This window comes from Thermobia domestica, chromosome 13 (genome assembly GCF_964235325.1).
Source record: "Thermobia domestica chromosome 13, izTheDome1.hap1.1, whole genome shotgun sequence".
In the NCBI taxonomy this organism is placed as follows: Eukaryota; Metazoa; Arthropoda; class Insecta; order Zygentoma; family Lepismatidae; genus Thermobia; species Thermobia domestica.
This window is the reverse complement of record NC_137466.1, coordinates 99935207-99952174: the sequence shown is the minus strand read 5'-3', so window position 1 is coordinate 99952174 and position 16968 is coordinate 99935207. Positions and strand designations below refer to the sequence as shown.

At 35.6% G+C, this 16968-nt stretch overlaps 1 protein-coding gene across 1 annotated transcript in view; it reads left to right on the top strand.

Annotated features, from left to right (window-relative positions):
• The window catches only part of LOC145668387 (serine protease snk-like), a 46497-nt gene that overhangs the window by 23367 nt on the left and 6162 nt on the right, over positions 1-16968 (top strand). Inside the window, exons 4-5 of the mRNA XM_081736175.1 lie at positions 3796-3902; positions 9256-9515. Coding sequence (XP_081592301.1) covers positions 3796-3902; positions 9256-9515 — 367 coding nt within the window. The remainder of the gene's footprint in view (positions 1-3795; positions 3903-9255; positions 9516-16968) is intronic.

The following is a 16968-nucleotide window of genomic DNA, read 5'->3' as shown; positions in this document are numbered from 1 at the left end:
TATAAGGTAATAGGACCTCATCCAATGGAATAAATTAGGTCAAAAACCAAACACGTGGTACAACGTGATGCTTACGTTTATATTTTTGGCAATTTTGTACCCCTAAAAGGGAACGAGGTTATAGTAATATATGTTAGGGTCCTATACTATAATACCAATGTTTAAATTGGGCAATTTCCAAGATATAAGGGGTGGGCCAAGGTACCCCTCCTGGGGTGCACAAATGTACCTATGTCTTATGATATGGAATAGACCCCTATACATAACCAAATAACCATATAAGGTAATAGGACCTCATCCAAGGCGATAAATTGGGTCAAAAGACCAAACACGTGGTTGTACTAAAATTTGACAATTTTGTACCCCTAAAAGGAACGAGGTGGACCACCCAAATTTATCGTGATACATACTAGGGTTCTATACTATTATACCAAATGTTTAAATTGGGCAATTTCTAAAATTGAAGGGGTGGGCCAAGGTACCCCTCCCGGGGGTGCACCAATATATCCATGTCTTATGAAAGGTAATAGACTCCTGTATACGCTCATATAAACATATAAGGTAATAGGACCTCATCCAAGGGAATAAATTAGGTCGAAAACCAAACACGTGGTACTACGTATTGCTTACGTTTATATTTTTTGGCAATTTGGTACCCCTAGAAGGGAACGAGGTGGACCATCCAAATTTATCATAATACATATTAGGGTCCACTACTATAATACCCAATGTTTAAATTGGGCAATTTCTAAAATTTAAGGGGTGGGCCAAGGTACCCCTCCCAAATTTTTCAAGGGGTGCATTAATATACCCATGTCTTATGAAAGGGAATGGACCCCTGTATACGCCCATATAACCATATAGGGTAAATAACACCTCATCCAAGGGGATAAATTAGGTCAAAAACCCCCGAAATTTGAATTTTTGGCAATTTTTTACCCATGAAAGGGAACGACATAGACACCCAATACTGATAGAGGTACATACTATGGTCCTAGGCTACCATACCAAATTTTTAGATTTGGCAATTTCCAAAATTTAAGGGGGGTGGTCCTATGTACCCCTGTCAAAATTTAGGGGGTGGGCCATGGTACCCCTGCCAAAATTTAGAGGGGGTGGTCCTAGGTACCCCTAGGTCATTGACCCCGGCCAGGGACCATGGGTCCTGAGGCAGGGACCCAGGGGCCAAAAAGTGTCCTAAAGTCAGGCCCATACTACTATGCCGATCGGTGGGGTAATTCCGATCATTGAATTAGTCAAAAGTGACATGACCTGGTGACCCAGACTATGCTTACTTTTCTAGCAGAAGTCTCACAGTACTCATGAAGAGGAAGAAGGATCTTTGTTCAGTTATTCTCTGCACGTGATTTCGACATTCGTGTTTTCTTGCTTTTTCTTGTAAATTTTGATCTGGTTATTTTGCGTAGTAAGTACTTGTTATTTCTCTAAGAGTCTCATAAGCCTTACAATATTCCATAGCATGTTCTTTTAGCAAAATAACGCTGTATGTTTCACTCTGTGTGTTTGTTTGTTTAAATGTTGAAGCTGCATGGCTTTGTTTAATATAAAATGGCGAGTCGGGGTAACTTCGATCAGAGGTGACCGGACTTGTACTTAAGCGATCGAAATTGCCCCGATGCAAGCAATTTCTCTCTTTCTTTCTTTTTCTCCTATTTTTTTAAAAAGGTAAAACTTTTTTTTTTAAAGATTTTGTCTCCTTTTCTGAATATAATTAGAATATATAATTAGATATATAATTACATTAACGATTCAAATTTCGATTTTATCTTTTCTTTTTTTCCCTGTTAACTTGTAACGGGTAACGTTAAAAATTCCAATTTAATACTGATTTGGTATTGAACTTTCCTGGGTTTGTTGACCTTCTCTTTTAAGCTCTTTATTTTATTTGTCAGATTACTTTGGGGTAATTAGTATATCTTGAATGTGGCTAGGTAAGTCGTTTGATGTAGTCACCTGACGTGTCCTTGTCGAAGAATCATGGGAGCAATTTTCCATATGATTTATGGAAGTCAGATTTGTCATATTCATAGTGTAGGTAGATACTTTTTTTAACTTTCTCAGCTCGTGACAAACCAGATGTTAAATAAGAGAATGTTCAATATCGCATTCATAGTGCAGATACCTTTTATGTTTCTCAGCTAGCAATATGCCGGATATTCAATAGTTGGATAGCGTTCAATATCTCATCCATAATATAGATATATCTTGTGCTTCTCAGCTCGCGATAACTCAGGTTTAATAGTTAGATATTCAAAAGGTCAAGAAATTATGAAAATGTAGTCTACTGATCTTCGAAATTACCTATTCCAGATAACGTTAGCTTTGTTTTAAGTATATATTTAATACCTAAATTCCACTATAGAAATCTGTTTTTCCATCCACTGTAACGTCAAACTTTTCATCTTGCTCTAGTTTGATCGTATATTGTAGCTAGGGGTTGACATGTCTTTTTCGTATGACATGGAATATTGGATCCAACTTTTCTAAAGTAAAATCCCTTCTATTTGACATCCACTTTTATTTCATATAAAGCAAATTAAAAGCGCTTTGCGTGCAGGTTCTCTAGCGTCTTTTATCAACTCTTGACACAGAAAAAACTTGCATGTACACAACGAAAAATTGTATTTTTATCATCAAAGATACTAGCAGAATTAACTTATGTTGTATACATATAACAACTTGGTTATGTAGTTCCTAGACTATATATAATGTTCCTTGATTAAATATGTTGTCTTATACCAACCATGAGAAAAGAAATGTGATTTTTTAAAAAAAAATTAAACTTAATATTTTATTTTGTTCCTTCTTTCTTGTGGCTTTAAAACAAGTTGTAATGTTCATAGCGAAATAGAATATATTATATCGTTGTAGTGGGAAGATTAGTAGAGGTACTTTATTTTGTAAATAACACCTGTAACTTATACCACTATAAGAAAAAAATTTATTGAATTGTTCCGCATATTCTAGTAATGTCTGACATACAGCTCCGTAAAGATCAATCATTTCCAGGAATTAATATGTGTGAACTTGAATTATTGTATCATGACAATTTGATACATACCAGAACCAAGAATGTAAATCAATTGAAGTTTCAGTTCAACTATCGGTGGATTTGTATGATGAGATTGTAAGGTCTATATGCATAGGCGTAGCTATGGGATGTGCCGGGCATGCCTGTGCACCTCTAATAACAATAATTTGATTATATTTCGTCAGTAAATACATGTAGAGGTGTATCTGCATGTTTTTAATTTTACAATTTGAAAGCAATTTGAAATTCTTCGTATAACGTTGTACCTTTGACACTATCTTCAGAAACACAAAGGTCAAAGCTTTCTTGGTAAAAAAAAAAAAAAAACTTTCGTAACACTGTGTTGAAAATGAAATGAGTAGTAAGGTAAAACGTTATACGAAGAATTTCAAATTGCTTTCCTGTAAAATTAAAAGCATGCAGATACACCTGGATTTACCGATGAGTTTTCTTCAATTTGCCGTAGATTCTAAAATTGTGTTGTGTAATTGTTAATTCATTGAAGTAACATTTTATCTTATTTTTAATACACTTTAAGTCCAATAAAATGTAGCCGTGAAAATGTTATAGTGAGAAGATGAGTAGGATTTAATATTCTTTGTGCAGACCGATATGAAGGTTTTTGTTACACCTATGTCTATAGATAATATGTATTCGTAAAAGTTACTTGCGACATTTTATCACGATATAAAGTTTTAAGTTACAATTTTTTCCCCTAACGTAATATATTTTGTTTTTGTAAGGCACTGGTTGGTTTTGGCGATGAAGGAGCCATTTCGTGGGGCTGTGGAGGAAGTCTTATCAGTGATAGATTTGTATTAACAGCTGCTCATTGTATATACAGTCTCAGGTACTCTTTCATATTTTGTACATGATTTCTGTTTTCATTGTTAGTACATATTCAGTACTTCTACAGTTTTTATATTATTAAATTTAATTTTTAAATTTTTACTCCCATACTTCTAATTAATTCTAAGCTACGCTATCTACACCCCCAAAACTTACATTAATTTAAATTACTTCTTAAAAAAACTAAGTAAATATTAAAACCATTCAATAATTTCATATATAAAAATTATTTAAAATTCAGAACCCAAATAAAAATCTCCATTCAACATACCTTCAAAAATTTCTATCTGCCTTTTACATCACAAATCCAATCACATTTAAAATAAATTACAAACCTATTTTTAAAGTTTTAAAATATTAAATTCAAAACAAATTTTAAATTTAATTAAAAACCATGCAATTTTAAAAAAATACTTTATATGTCAATAATATGTTTATTTTATTCAATTTCATCTATGTTTTTAATTAACTTTAATTTTAAAACAGTAAATGTTAATTTAGTTTTAAAAACACCTGTAATAACACCAAACAAAATTTCAAAATTATTTCAAATTTCGAATTTAAAAATATTACATTCTAATAAGCTTGTAAAATAAAATATAATAAATTCCAAAACAAAAATATAAAAACAACAACAAATTCATAAAAATCAATAAATTACTATATAAATAACATTCATTTTTATTTTTATGCAAAACATCTAATTTACAAATCACTTCTCCATCAAAATATTTAACAAACATAATTTTCAATAAATCATTTACTAATTACAAAATTCAAACTATTCCATATAAATTTAAATATAACCATCTTTATACTCCTGCATTTTTAAAGTTTTAACAATAGATAGATATTGATATTTATCGTAGTAATAGCCTCTTAACAATATGAATGTTACCTGATTAAAATAAAGTTGAATCACTTAGTTTATAGTATAGCTTGTGTTCGTCCCGAAATCGAATAATTTAATTGTGATTCGTTTCCAGAATAATAGTAGATCATGATTCATCTAGTTCAACGATGAAGCGGAATTCTGTAACGCTCTAAAACAGACCATAGATTTTCAATAGTACTCAAGTCAGGGAATTGAGAAGGCTAGAGAGTGTTGAGGTTTATCCTTCTGATTTTTCTCAAATATAAGCCGGTCTGGCTGTGCGTATTGTCATCTTGAAAGACTGTGTATCATAAGATTCACCTGATCACCTAAAATATCCACGTGATCACTGACAATAGTTCATCCTTTGAGAGTAAAAGTTATGATAGTTTGACCCACACCAGCACAGAAGTGCTGCTAAGTTTTAACACTACGAAGTAAACAGTACGAAGGATGCCTGCACCATACATAAAAGCCTGGTCTTTTATTGAAAACGAGGCAGAGTTATATGACTCATCGGATCATATTACTCTTTCTCAATCATATCGATCTACTTTTCGTGTTCTCGGCAGCACTTTTCTTGCACTGTTGGTGTCGGCTATAAGACGTTTCGAAGTCGCAACCCGCCCGCACATGTTGAGGTATGAAACTCTTGCCAGACTGCAAATACGTATAGAAATCATCATTTTAAATTTTAATTAAGTTCTGCAGTTTGTTCTTGTTCTGCAGTTTGTTTGTTGCAGTTAGCCCAACGATTCTTCGTGACAATCCTTTTCAATGTTATTCTATTTCTCTTATCTAGGCTTGGTTTCCGTCTACTATTCCTGTTCTCTGATGCTTTGCCACAAGTTCCGTATGCCATCATCTACTGCACAATGTTTCTCTCGAAAAATATCTAAGCTCACTGTCAATATTCAAAACACTTGTTATAAATAACCAGGCACTCACAATTGGAGAGGTTTCCCATTTTGCTTCACCAACGTATTGCATATTGTACACATCAATCCACCTACCACCACCGTCTTCCATCATACTCATTCACAGCACTAACAGATGAGCTCCCACTTGGAGCCGAAGACGCGTACGCTAACCATACAGCTACTGAGAACAAGGATTCTGTATTGCAGTACATGGATTTTACATAGCGCCGACTTCGGGGTGGAGGACACTTTTGGCTCCCCAATATTTAAAAGTAGGTCCTCGCGCCCCCAATATAATCCAGTCGAGGAAAAATTAACAAAGGGAATGTCTGTCGTAAACTTCGTCGTGCCATTAATTCAATATTAGGAACAGCCTTCTTATTCGATAGGAAACACCATTTTCAGAACTGTGTTTAATAGAGCACTGAAGCTTCAACACTCTAACAGCATTGATATAACAAGTGAAGATCAATGTGGTACGCAAACTTGCAATAAAATTCCCAAATTTTCAACTTGAATTTGTTTTAATTTTTTAAAGCAAATTTGACTTAGGTCATGAATTTCGCAGCGGAACGGATGCAGTGAACCAAAATCTAGATGAGGGGCTTTATCAAGCAGTTGATAGAAAACGGCTGAAGATGATGATATACTTGTTCATTTTTTGCCCCCCCCCCCCAATATTTTCTTCAAGTCGGCGCCTATGGATGCTTATATTATTTTGGAAACTAACTGTACTTTATCAGTATTGTATTGCCTGATACCCGGTAGTAAATCTTAGTTGTATTTCTAGGTTGTATTGTCACTCTTGTGAAACTTCTTTTTTTAAACGCCCAATTTAAGGATTATTGTGTAAGCTGAGTTTAAATTTAGAGATGACATCCGAATAATATCCTTTTATGTCGTAATGATGATTATTTTAAAGCAAAGCAGTGAGCCACACAATTACAATGTGTAACTAAACGATAATAAGATTTATAAATATGTTTCTTCGAACCATAAAGGAGGGAAAGATATCTACACTTTACCATTCTCGTGATTACCCATGTTTATTGTAAAATTTAACCTCCAACGTAATAGAAATATTTCAGTAGATTGTTCATTAGTTTGCTTGTACTCTATATAAGTTTTATTAGACTGCATTACTTTCGTAGTTCAATTCCTACTCATGATGTTCATTTCTACACATTTTATGGATTTCTTTAAATACAGATTATGTATAAAAAGAGAAAGATTTTTCTCTGAACCCTCTAAAATACTAAATACATTTTCTGTTGTAAAAAATGGAAATTGAAGTAACTTAATAAGCGTTGTAAATTATCGTATATAATAATTTCGACAATAAGTTCAATAGTGTTCGGAATATAAATGTACCATAAAGTATGTCTGTATCTCGCATTGTGATCTTAGTTTGAATATCAGAGTCCAACGGCCACCACAGTCTGATCGTAGCATCTTCAGAGGCCAAGCTGCTAGCACTCTGAAAATCTTCGGACAGCACAACGAATGTGGTAGTTTTACGTGCAAATCCGTTGCTTGTGGATCACAATCTGTATTGACAATTTTAGGTTAACGTCAGCGTATGGTTATTGTGCACATGGTTATTGTGTGCGTGGCCTTACACCAAGACTGTGAGAGGCCAAGTTGTTGTTCCCCAGGATTGCTGTCGCGTGGGACGTGAACTGTCAGTGGTCCATCGGTGGAGTACGCAATGCAAGTGTAACATGCTTGGCTTCTAGTAAATTCTGTAAATTTGACGGAAGCCAGCACACAGGTTATTAGTTAATATCGTGTGAAGTATAATACGAAGTGTAAATCAACAAATTTATTAACATGAAAAAATGCTTTTTTTTCACACGTTGAGTAACAAATAGTGAATTCGTAACGATGAACAACAAAGATATGCAATACCAAAATAGTAATTTAAATAAGATATCCTTTATATAATTCTTAACCATGAATTTCGTAAATACTCAACACTCGTAACAACATTAAAAATTTTAGAAGTGAGCACAAATGATCAATATGCATATGGCCTCGTGGCAGGTTCAAATTTAGAAGTTTAATATTACCAAAAATATACATTTAAATGAGACCTTATTATGCCGGGATGATACCTTAATACTTCCTTTCCCATTTACATTAAATCTAAAAGGAATTTAGTTATTACATTATATAAATTTTAACCTGTAGATAGACGTAAGCTATTCCCTCCCTAACCCTACGTCTTACCTGCGAAATCCAAAGTGAGGGCGATTCGTCATGGCACGGTCTAGCTCCGTCCTAGTACCGAAATTGCCCACCAAATGGTAGCTCACTTCAGACATAGGCCAGGCAAATATAGGTTATCTCTCTATGTAGTTTTTAGTCTTTGCACTCTTACAAATATTCTTATACAAATACATACAAAAATAACATTTATTGGGACTATTACGTTACACAAGATAGAGGATTCCCACAGCAGACATATTCCGAAGTTTCATTGCGATGCATCAAGACTGCCTGGACAGAAGAATCGTCCTATACACTACAATAAAACATATCACAATCCATATTGCAATCAGAGTCACCGTGTTTCCCTCTCGCCCCGAGTAAGCTTAAGAACACCAAACAGTAGATTGTTTCATACAGTCTATATTCCCCGTTTCTACTTGTCATTATGCATGGAAATGTCTTCGGTAGTATCGGCAGAAAATCCAGTGTTGAGGCGAATGGAGAATGGTAGTATTAAGCGATGAAAGTAGTTTACGTTTCGGGTACAAGAAGAAAAGTAGACGTGGAGATAGTTCGTGTTCATATCTGCCCTAAGGACCCCCATGACCGAAACATGACACTCTGTATGAAAGATAATAACATACTCATCCCACTCGCTCGTTATCTTCATTCAGGAAAGTATGACTAGTGTGTCGAATTTTCATGACGTCGTCAATTCTATCCTCCCACCTTATGTCACCAATTGGGGATTCCATCTTCTTGTAGGATAACTCGGGTTTCCATACCACCAGTACAACCGTACGTGCTCTACACAGTATGCACCTTCTACTTGGTTTGCTAAATTTTCGAGCCTAAAGCCTACTGGTAGAACTGAGCACGTGTGGAGTATGGATAGACGGCGTTTGACCACCAGTAGGATTCGGTAGAATACACCATATATTTCAGTACCTGTATGGACAAGTACTTGTATTGTCGGGTGAGTACTGTTATTTATTGAAAACCCTGAATAACATTTTTCGAATGTCCCACGGGCGCTTTGTTTGGATCACTACTACTACCATCACTTTCTTCTTGTTTCTCAGCTTTGGGCCAGATCGTTGAATTTCCATTGAGTGTTCTTAAATGCGTTTTCATCCGTGTATATAGTGTTCCTGTTATTAACGTCCAAAGAATAAATACTTCTAGGACTTTGGAAATCTCTCTATATAATATGTATTTGTTAGTATTGTCTTAGCTTCTTCCATATTTGCACTATTCTTACGAGTTGACTCATTCAGATATCAACAAATCTCTCATATTTTTTCTATATTTTGAGCTAATTTATTTTAATTGTTTCATTTAATTTGTAGTGGCGAAGCGAAATGGATAAGACTTGGAGATTTGATATTGGACAGTGATAATGATGAAGCTCGACCTCAACAATTCAGAATTACGGAGAAGATAGCACACCCTGAGTACAACCCACCAGCCAAATACAACGACATAGCACTCTTTAGGTTGGACAGGAAAGCTGAGTTCACAGCCTTCGTAAGACCAGCTTGTCTCCATCACACGCGTGAGATACAGAGAGAGATAGGTATAGCATCAGGATGGGGACGTACCGGATATGGTAGGTGTCACAAATTCTGACGAAAGTTGAAATAATTGCCATTTTGTTTCAAAGGAAACAGGGTTAAAGAAAATTCTATTGTTGATTCTCTTTAAAGAATGGAAATAAGTGAAACATTTTTTTTAAAAATAAAGTTTCTTCTGTTGTAAATAGTTTATCATGTTTTAAAAATGACTACTCTAGAATTTGTGCAATATTCTTCTAGATTATGGGTCTTGTTCAGGCCTATCGGCTTTAAAATTTGCATTTCTTTATGTTATGGTTATAAAGGACTTTAACAGGATATGAATCTATGATATTTTTTTTTAACGAACTGGTAATTGTGGGAAAGAAATAATAAAAAGAAAGCAGTCAGGTTCTACATTACTTAGAATTGATGTTAATATATATATATATTACATAATGGGCGGCTCGGGTAAGACAACTTTCGAGTAAACTGGAAAATAAACTGCCTACATACTACTCTGGGTCTGATCCCAACCCATTCTACCTAATAACTCAGTTTCATCAGAAGTGGCGATTATTATTGTTTTTCCCCGAGTAGTTTATCATATATATATAGGTCTATATTAGGGATGGCCAAAATTTTCCGGAATCCGGATTCCGGAAATTTTGTTTTCCGGAATCGGAAAATTTACTTTCCGGAATTCGGAAAAATTCCGGATTTCGGAAAAATTCCGGATTTCGGAAAAATTCCGGAATTCAGAAAAATTCCGGAATTCGGAAAAATTCCGGAATTCGGAAAAAATCCGGAATTCGGAAAAAATCCGGATTTCGGAAAAATTCCGGAATTCAGAAAAATTCCGGATTTCGGAAAAAATCCGGAATTCGGAAAAATTCCGGATTTCGGAAAAATTCCGACATTCGGAAAAAATCCGGAATTTAGAAAAAATCGGAATTTTTCCGAGATCCGGAATTTTTCCGATTTTACTTTCCGGATTCCGGAAAGTAAAAATTCTGGAATTATCCATCCTTAGCTAATAGCTGTTAAAAGAGAAACACAATAATGAATAGGCTATATATACTGTATTAATTTCTTGTAGTTGGATATGTCTTTATCATTTACGTAGACAATTGCTACTGCAGTTATTTACTACTTTATGAGAAAGGTCTTATTTTCACACACAAAAAAGTCGCCGGTATGTCTCAAACATTATCGCGTTCCCACCTGCAGCTGCTCCAAAGCACTGCAAACTACTTTTTAACCAGGCGAAAGGCAGTGAAGGAAAATAAATCTCAACAAATATTCTAATAACATTCGCTTATTGTCAACATACCTACAGTGAGCGCAGAAAGTGTTCGTACACCGTGCATACTTTATATTGAAAACAGCTAGCATGAGAACGGGAGGTGGAAAATATATATAAACAGAATTAAGACTACACATTCATACATTTTATTTCTATATACAAGAGAAAGGCCAAACAAACACAATCACTGTTTTGTTCAGAAGAAAAGAGAGAATTCCTTTTTTGTAAACGCAAAAAGTCACCGTACACTTATGCTTGAATTAATGCTTATAAAGTATATTACGCTATTTAATATTTTGTGGGATTACCCTGTACGTTAATGATTGTCTGTAGTCTTCGTGGCATTGATTTCACCTGTAGTAGTTCGTAGTTCTGTCGCTTCGGGACTGATTATGTCCCATTCTTCTTGAATAGCTTTTCTTAGGCCTTCTTTAGTAGACAAGCTGTGAATTCTGATTCTTGTCTCCAGAACAGATCATAGATGTTCTATGGGGTTCATGTCTGGGGATTGGGGAGGTGTGCGAAGCTGTTTCAAGGTATTATAGAGTCAGGGGCGGATCCAGAGGGGGGCGATCGGGGCGATCGCCCCCCCCCCCCCCCCACAAGAGGAAATTCTTATTTTATATATAAATAAACCCATCCATAACAAGTTTGGAGCTCTTAAAAGTAGCAGTATTACCGCCGACCGCCCCCCCCCGCAGAAGTCCGTCCTGGATCCGCCCCTGGCAAACCTTGCAGACAGGCCTCGTTCAACAGTACAAACAATAATTGCGATGTATAATGTTTCTATCACTGTGCGAAACCATAAAAAAATAATAAAAAAAATATAATAATAAAAAAAAGAACTGGAAGACCAAGAGTGTTGAGTGAACAAGTTAAACGTTACATTATTAGGGAAAGAAAAAAGGTTCCAAAAAGTAGTGTTGTGCAATTGGCAACGGATCTGGAAACACGCGGTGTTAAAGTATCAGCCAGTACAGTGCGGAATATTTGCAGGGTATCATGGTCGGATAGCCAGGAAAATGTTCTGGGTGAACAAGACAAATCGTATAAAGAGACTAAAGTTTGAAAAAGAGTATAAAGATAAGGGATCAGGCTTCTTTCTGGAATGGAGTCATATTTTCGGACGAAAGTAAATTTAATTTTATCGAGTCCAATGGGAGGCGTATGGTATGGCGCAAGGTGAATACAGAGATGAATCCTCAAAATTTCGTCCCTAAAGTAAGACACGGAGGAGGGTCCGTGCTCGTCTGGGGTTGTATGAGTGCCTCAGGAGTGGGTCGTCTCCACCTTATCGATGGAGTGATGATCCACAAAGTGTATATTAACATATTAAAGGAATATCTCCATACTAGTGCGCAGAAGATGGTTCTTGAAAACAATTTATTGTTCAGCAAGACAACGACTCCAAACATACAGCGGAAAATACTCGATTGTGGCTACTCTATACAGGGGCGGATCCAGGACGGACTTCTGGGGAAGGGGCGGTCGGCAGTAATACTGCTACTTTTAAGAGCTCCAAACTTGTTATGGATGGGTTTATTTATATATAAAATAAGAAAGTTTCCTCTTGTGGGGGGGGCGATGGCCCCGATCGCCCCCCTCTGGATCTGCCCCTGAGGTTTGCTATCTTTCTCAAAGACTTACCCTTCTTATGCACTTTAATAATTACTTTTCTTGTCTCCTCATTTGTTTCTGTTCGGTTGCTTCCCATTTCGACAGCCCACCGTGCAGTTTTTTCACTCCTATTCACAACTAAACTCATTCTGTTACTCGTCATGCTATACAGAGGTGTATATTCAGGTGAATACTAGTGAACCCCAGTTGTGGTATCTTTGTTTCGTATTCGTACGTCAGGTGTACGGTCACTTTTTGCGTCTACTCTATACATTTTCTACGGAATTTATTTACTTTCTGACCATTAAACTTGTTTTTGTGGTTCTTTATTGATATATTCATAAAGCTTAGTTTTCATTATTCATATTGTGTGTGTTATTACACTTCTTAAATTTTCTGTTTCTTTTTCGCAGGCATTCTCGTTTCAATAGCATAGGTGTACGAACACTTTCTGCGCTCACTGTATGTACAGTAAATACAAATTTATAATTTTTGACTTTACGAAGTATACAATGTAATTGTTCAATAATTAACATAAGCAGGCATTCATTAATTTATATTAATATAATAGTTAACAAAACTAATAAGCGGGTGATTGATGACTCAGTGGTAGAGTTTTCATCTATGGTATTCTAACCCAGGACATGTGGGTTTTCGATGGCTAATTTTGTGTTCGAAAATTTTCCCGGTCGTACTCTTGGTTCCCTTTCTTATATTTGTTCCATCATCACTCATTAACGAATTTAGTTTATCAAAACTCTATAGCCATATATTCATTCTGTCCGTCAGTGAAACAAACAGTCTCAAGAACTATCTGATGGATTACCAATCAATTTTGGCCATGATGTACAGAGTCAATAGTTAAGAATCGAGTTCCCTGATGAATGTAATATTCAAACCGGAAGCAGTACAAATCAACCATTTCCGGTTTTAACGTTAATCATTATATAGTAAATATGGTAATAGATAGCGAGAAGCGGTTTCCAGCAATCGACATATATAACATTCATGTAGATAGAATGTTACCCAGTTTGTGCATCTGCTGAAAATAATGAGCTTAGGTATTTAGAGAGCATTTTCCGCTTTAGAAAATGTGTGCTTGGTAAAGAATGTAGAGAATTAGCTGAGTCAGGCACGTAGCTAGAATATGGTAATAGGAAGGGGGGGGGGGTCTGTCACGAAATACTGTGGTTATTTACCAGGGGCTCAATCATTCTAAACTATTTTATTGGCAACATATATTGGTTCGTTTAGCCAAGATTTCTAATGGGGGCATGATATGAAATACTGTGGTTACACACCAGAGGCTCGATCAATCTAAATATTTTACTGACAACATACCCATATTGATTGGTTAGGACAATAAAATGAGGATATATTAGTAAGTATTTTAATAAGAAGCTATGAAGAAATCTCGAGTAAAAGAATATAAAAAAAGTATTGAAAAAGATATCGTCTTCCGAGGTCATTCGAACGGTGTCGAGAATTTTGCGTCTGGGAAATTTGCGCCCTACCTCAAGAACAGGGAAAATTGCGCCTGCGATGTACCTCCACCGGGAAGTTTGAGCCCTGCGAAATAAAAGAACCTACTGGAGCTTACGCATTTCCTCGGAGGGGCTGACATTACAGCATAAACAATCCTCCCCCCACAACCATGCCATTTGTGATTTATTTTCGTTGTGGCTATATAAGGGGAGAATAAACTTCAATATAAGCCAAAAGAACACAACGGATCAACGCAATCACTGCTTCTTCCAGAGATGATTTTGGGGGAACACTGGCCTCCCCAGAGCTCTCAGAGTGCCCCCTCGGAGGAGACCAAAATAATACGTCTATAATATAATAATAAATAGAATAGTACCAGCAGTGACCCCCCTCCGGAATACTAAATGTGCCCCCCGGAACATTTTTCCTGAAAGAACGACTGAACGCAATTGTGTGTTTGAAGTGTAATTCCAGCAAGTAAACACACTGTACATAGTTTTCTTGATAATATTACTGAACTGATTTTACATTCACTTTACATTTTCTTTTCTATATTTTGTGTCCTGAAAAGCCAAACAACTCGCAAGGATTGTGAACAGAGATATCTGGGTAGAGCCAAACAGCCTTTTGTAGATTAAATTATACTCTTTGATTATATTAATAAATAATTATATATCAGTCATTTATACTTTTATTGTAAATTTTGTAGTATAATGGAAATTGTATTTGTATTGATTGCCCTTTAGTGAACTAAAAATGATTCTTTTCATTTGTTCGGAATATTATAACGGATGGAGTAACTCACTGAGACGATGAGAGGCAAGCCTAGTTCAAGTGCGAGTGGAAGTTACTTTACACAATACAATAATAAGTTGAATTGTAGGGCGCTAACATCCCAGTGCAAATATATAGCCGGCGCATTTTCCCCTCTTTTTGGGGTAGGGCGCAAACATCCCAGTGCAAATATATTGCGAGCGCATTTTTTCCTATTTTTGTGGTAGGGCGCAAATTTCCCGGGCGCAAAATTCTCGCATTCAAGGAAAATATAATGTCCGTGAAGTTGACAAGCCACTTATGTCAGACTCCAATTTCGACTTTAAACGTCGCTAGTGCTACGTTAGTGTTCGATAGTGACGCAAATCGTTAGTACTCCAACTGCATGCCAACACGCCCACTTCTAAGAATCATCTCAAAAATGAGGTTAACCGTTAGAGCAAGTAAGTGCTCATTGGTGCCATTAACATTAACGTTAAAGCCTCCATCGTACGGCCCTTTGAGTAATAATAACAAAACGTTTTTTGCTAGTCTCAATGCGTCCCTATATTCTCGCAAACATTCTGACGTGCCCAAGTTAGTTACTTTTTTTGGGGGGGGGGGACTACTGTTTATCTGTTATTGTTTATTGTTTATTGCTAGTCTGCAGAGTAGTCCTTACATTAATGTGCCATTGTCCTTGATAATCATTGCGTATTTACAAGCAATTTGTTATTACTGTTAGAAGATATCAAAAAACAACAGATAAAATCTACTACTTAACGGTTCATATTTTTCTTTTACAATACATAGACGATTAATAATAATAATAATAATAATAAGACTATTCCAGCATAAAAGTTATCAATTGCATCACACTGGCAACAAGCGACGCATATTTTAACTTCATAAAAAATCGTTTCTCACGATTTTCTGGAAAACTACGTATGATAACATCGTCATAATGTCAAGTTGTTTATCTCAGTGTGATATATGTCTTATCTCTGGACAATATCACAGTAAAACAAAAATTAAATATTAGGAGTACCTCGTACTTTTGGACTACATCTCATTAACCATGGGAAGATTGAGTAGTGTATACTTTAGGATGTAAGTTTCAGCTTAACTTCCATCATACATTCTTAGGATTACAAAAAGGAAATTTGTTCGTTTGCATTTGAACAAAATTCTTAGGATTACAAAAAGAAAAAATAATTTTTCCGAAATCCGGATTTTTTCCGAATTTCGGATTTTTTCCGAATTCCGTAATTTTTCTGAATTCCGGATTTTTTCCGAAATCCGGAATTTTTCCGAATTCCGGATTTTTTCCGAATTCCGGAATTTTTCCGAATTTCGGATTTTTTCCGAATTCCGGAATTTTTCTGAATTCCGGATTTTTTCCAAAATCCGGAATTTTTCCGAATTACGGATTTTTTCCGAATTCCGGAATTTTTCCGAATTCCGGATTTTTTCCGAATTCCGGAATTTTTCCGAAATCCGGAATTTTCCCGAATTCCGGAATTTTTCCGAATTCCGGATTTTTCTGAATTCCGGATTTTTTCCGAAATCCGGAATTTTTCCGAATTCCGGAATTTTTCCGAAATCCGGAATTTTTCCGAATTCCGGAATTTTCCGATTTTACTTTCCGGATTCCGGAAAGTAAAAATTCCGGAATTGGCCATCCCTAGTCTATATATATATATATATATATATATATATATATATATATATATATATATATATAAAAATATATATATATATATATATATATATATATATATATATATATATATATATATAATATTAAAGTTTTACCTATAAATCAGAAAGTGTGGCAATATCATGTATTGGTCACAATATGCAAGTCCTCCTGCAATTTGGAATTAATTTTATATGCCAATAAACAGTGGCGGCTCTTAAGGAAGTCACATCGGTAAAATTTACAATTTTATCACTTCCAGCTAAGGGAAGAAAATTACCTAATGTGTTTAATTCTTGGAACAAGAATTATTACGTTAGGTAAGCTTTCTTCTTTTACCTTGTAGCGATAAGATTATAATTTTTATCGGTGAGATCTCCCTGAAGAGCCGACTAACTAACTAACTCTATGGCCTATGGAACCCGGAGATTCAATGCCGCGTTCACAAAAGCTCTCCACTGACTTCTATCCTTAGCTAACTACATCCAGTTTCTACTTTGTATTCCAATCTCTGCGAGATCCATCTTAATATTGTCCTCCCATCTGCGCCTAGGTCTTCCTAATTGTCGTTTTCCGATTGGTCTTCCAGTTAAGACTTTGAAAGCGTTTCTACTTTCTTCCATTCTAGCTACATGACCCACCCACCTAA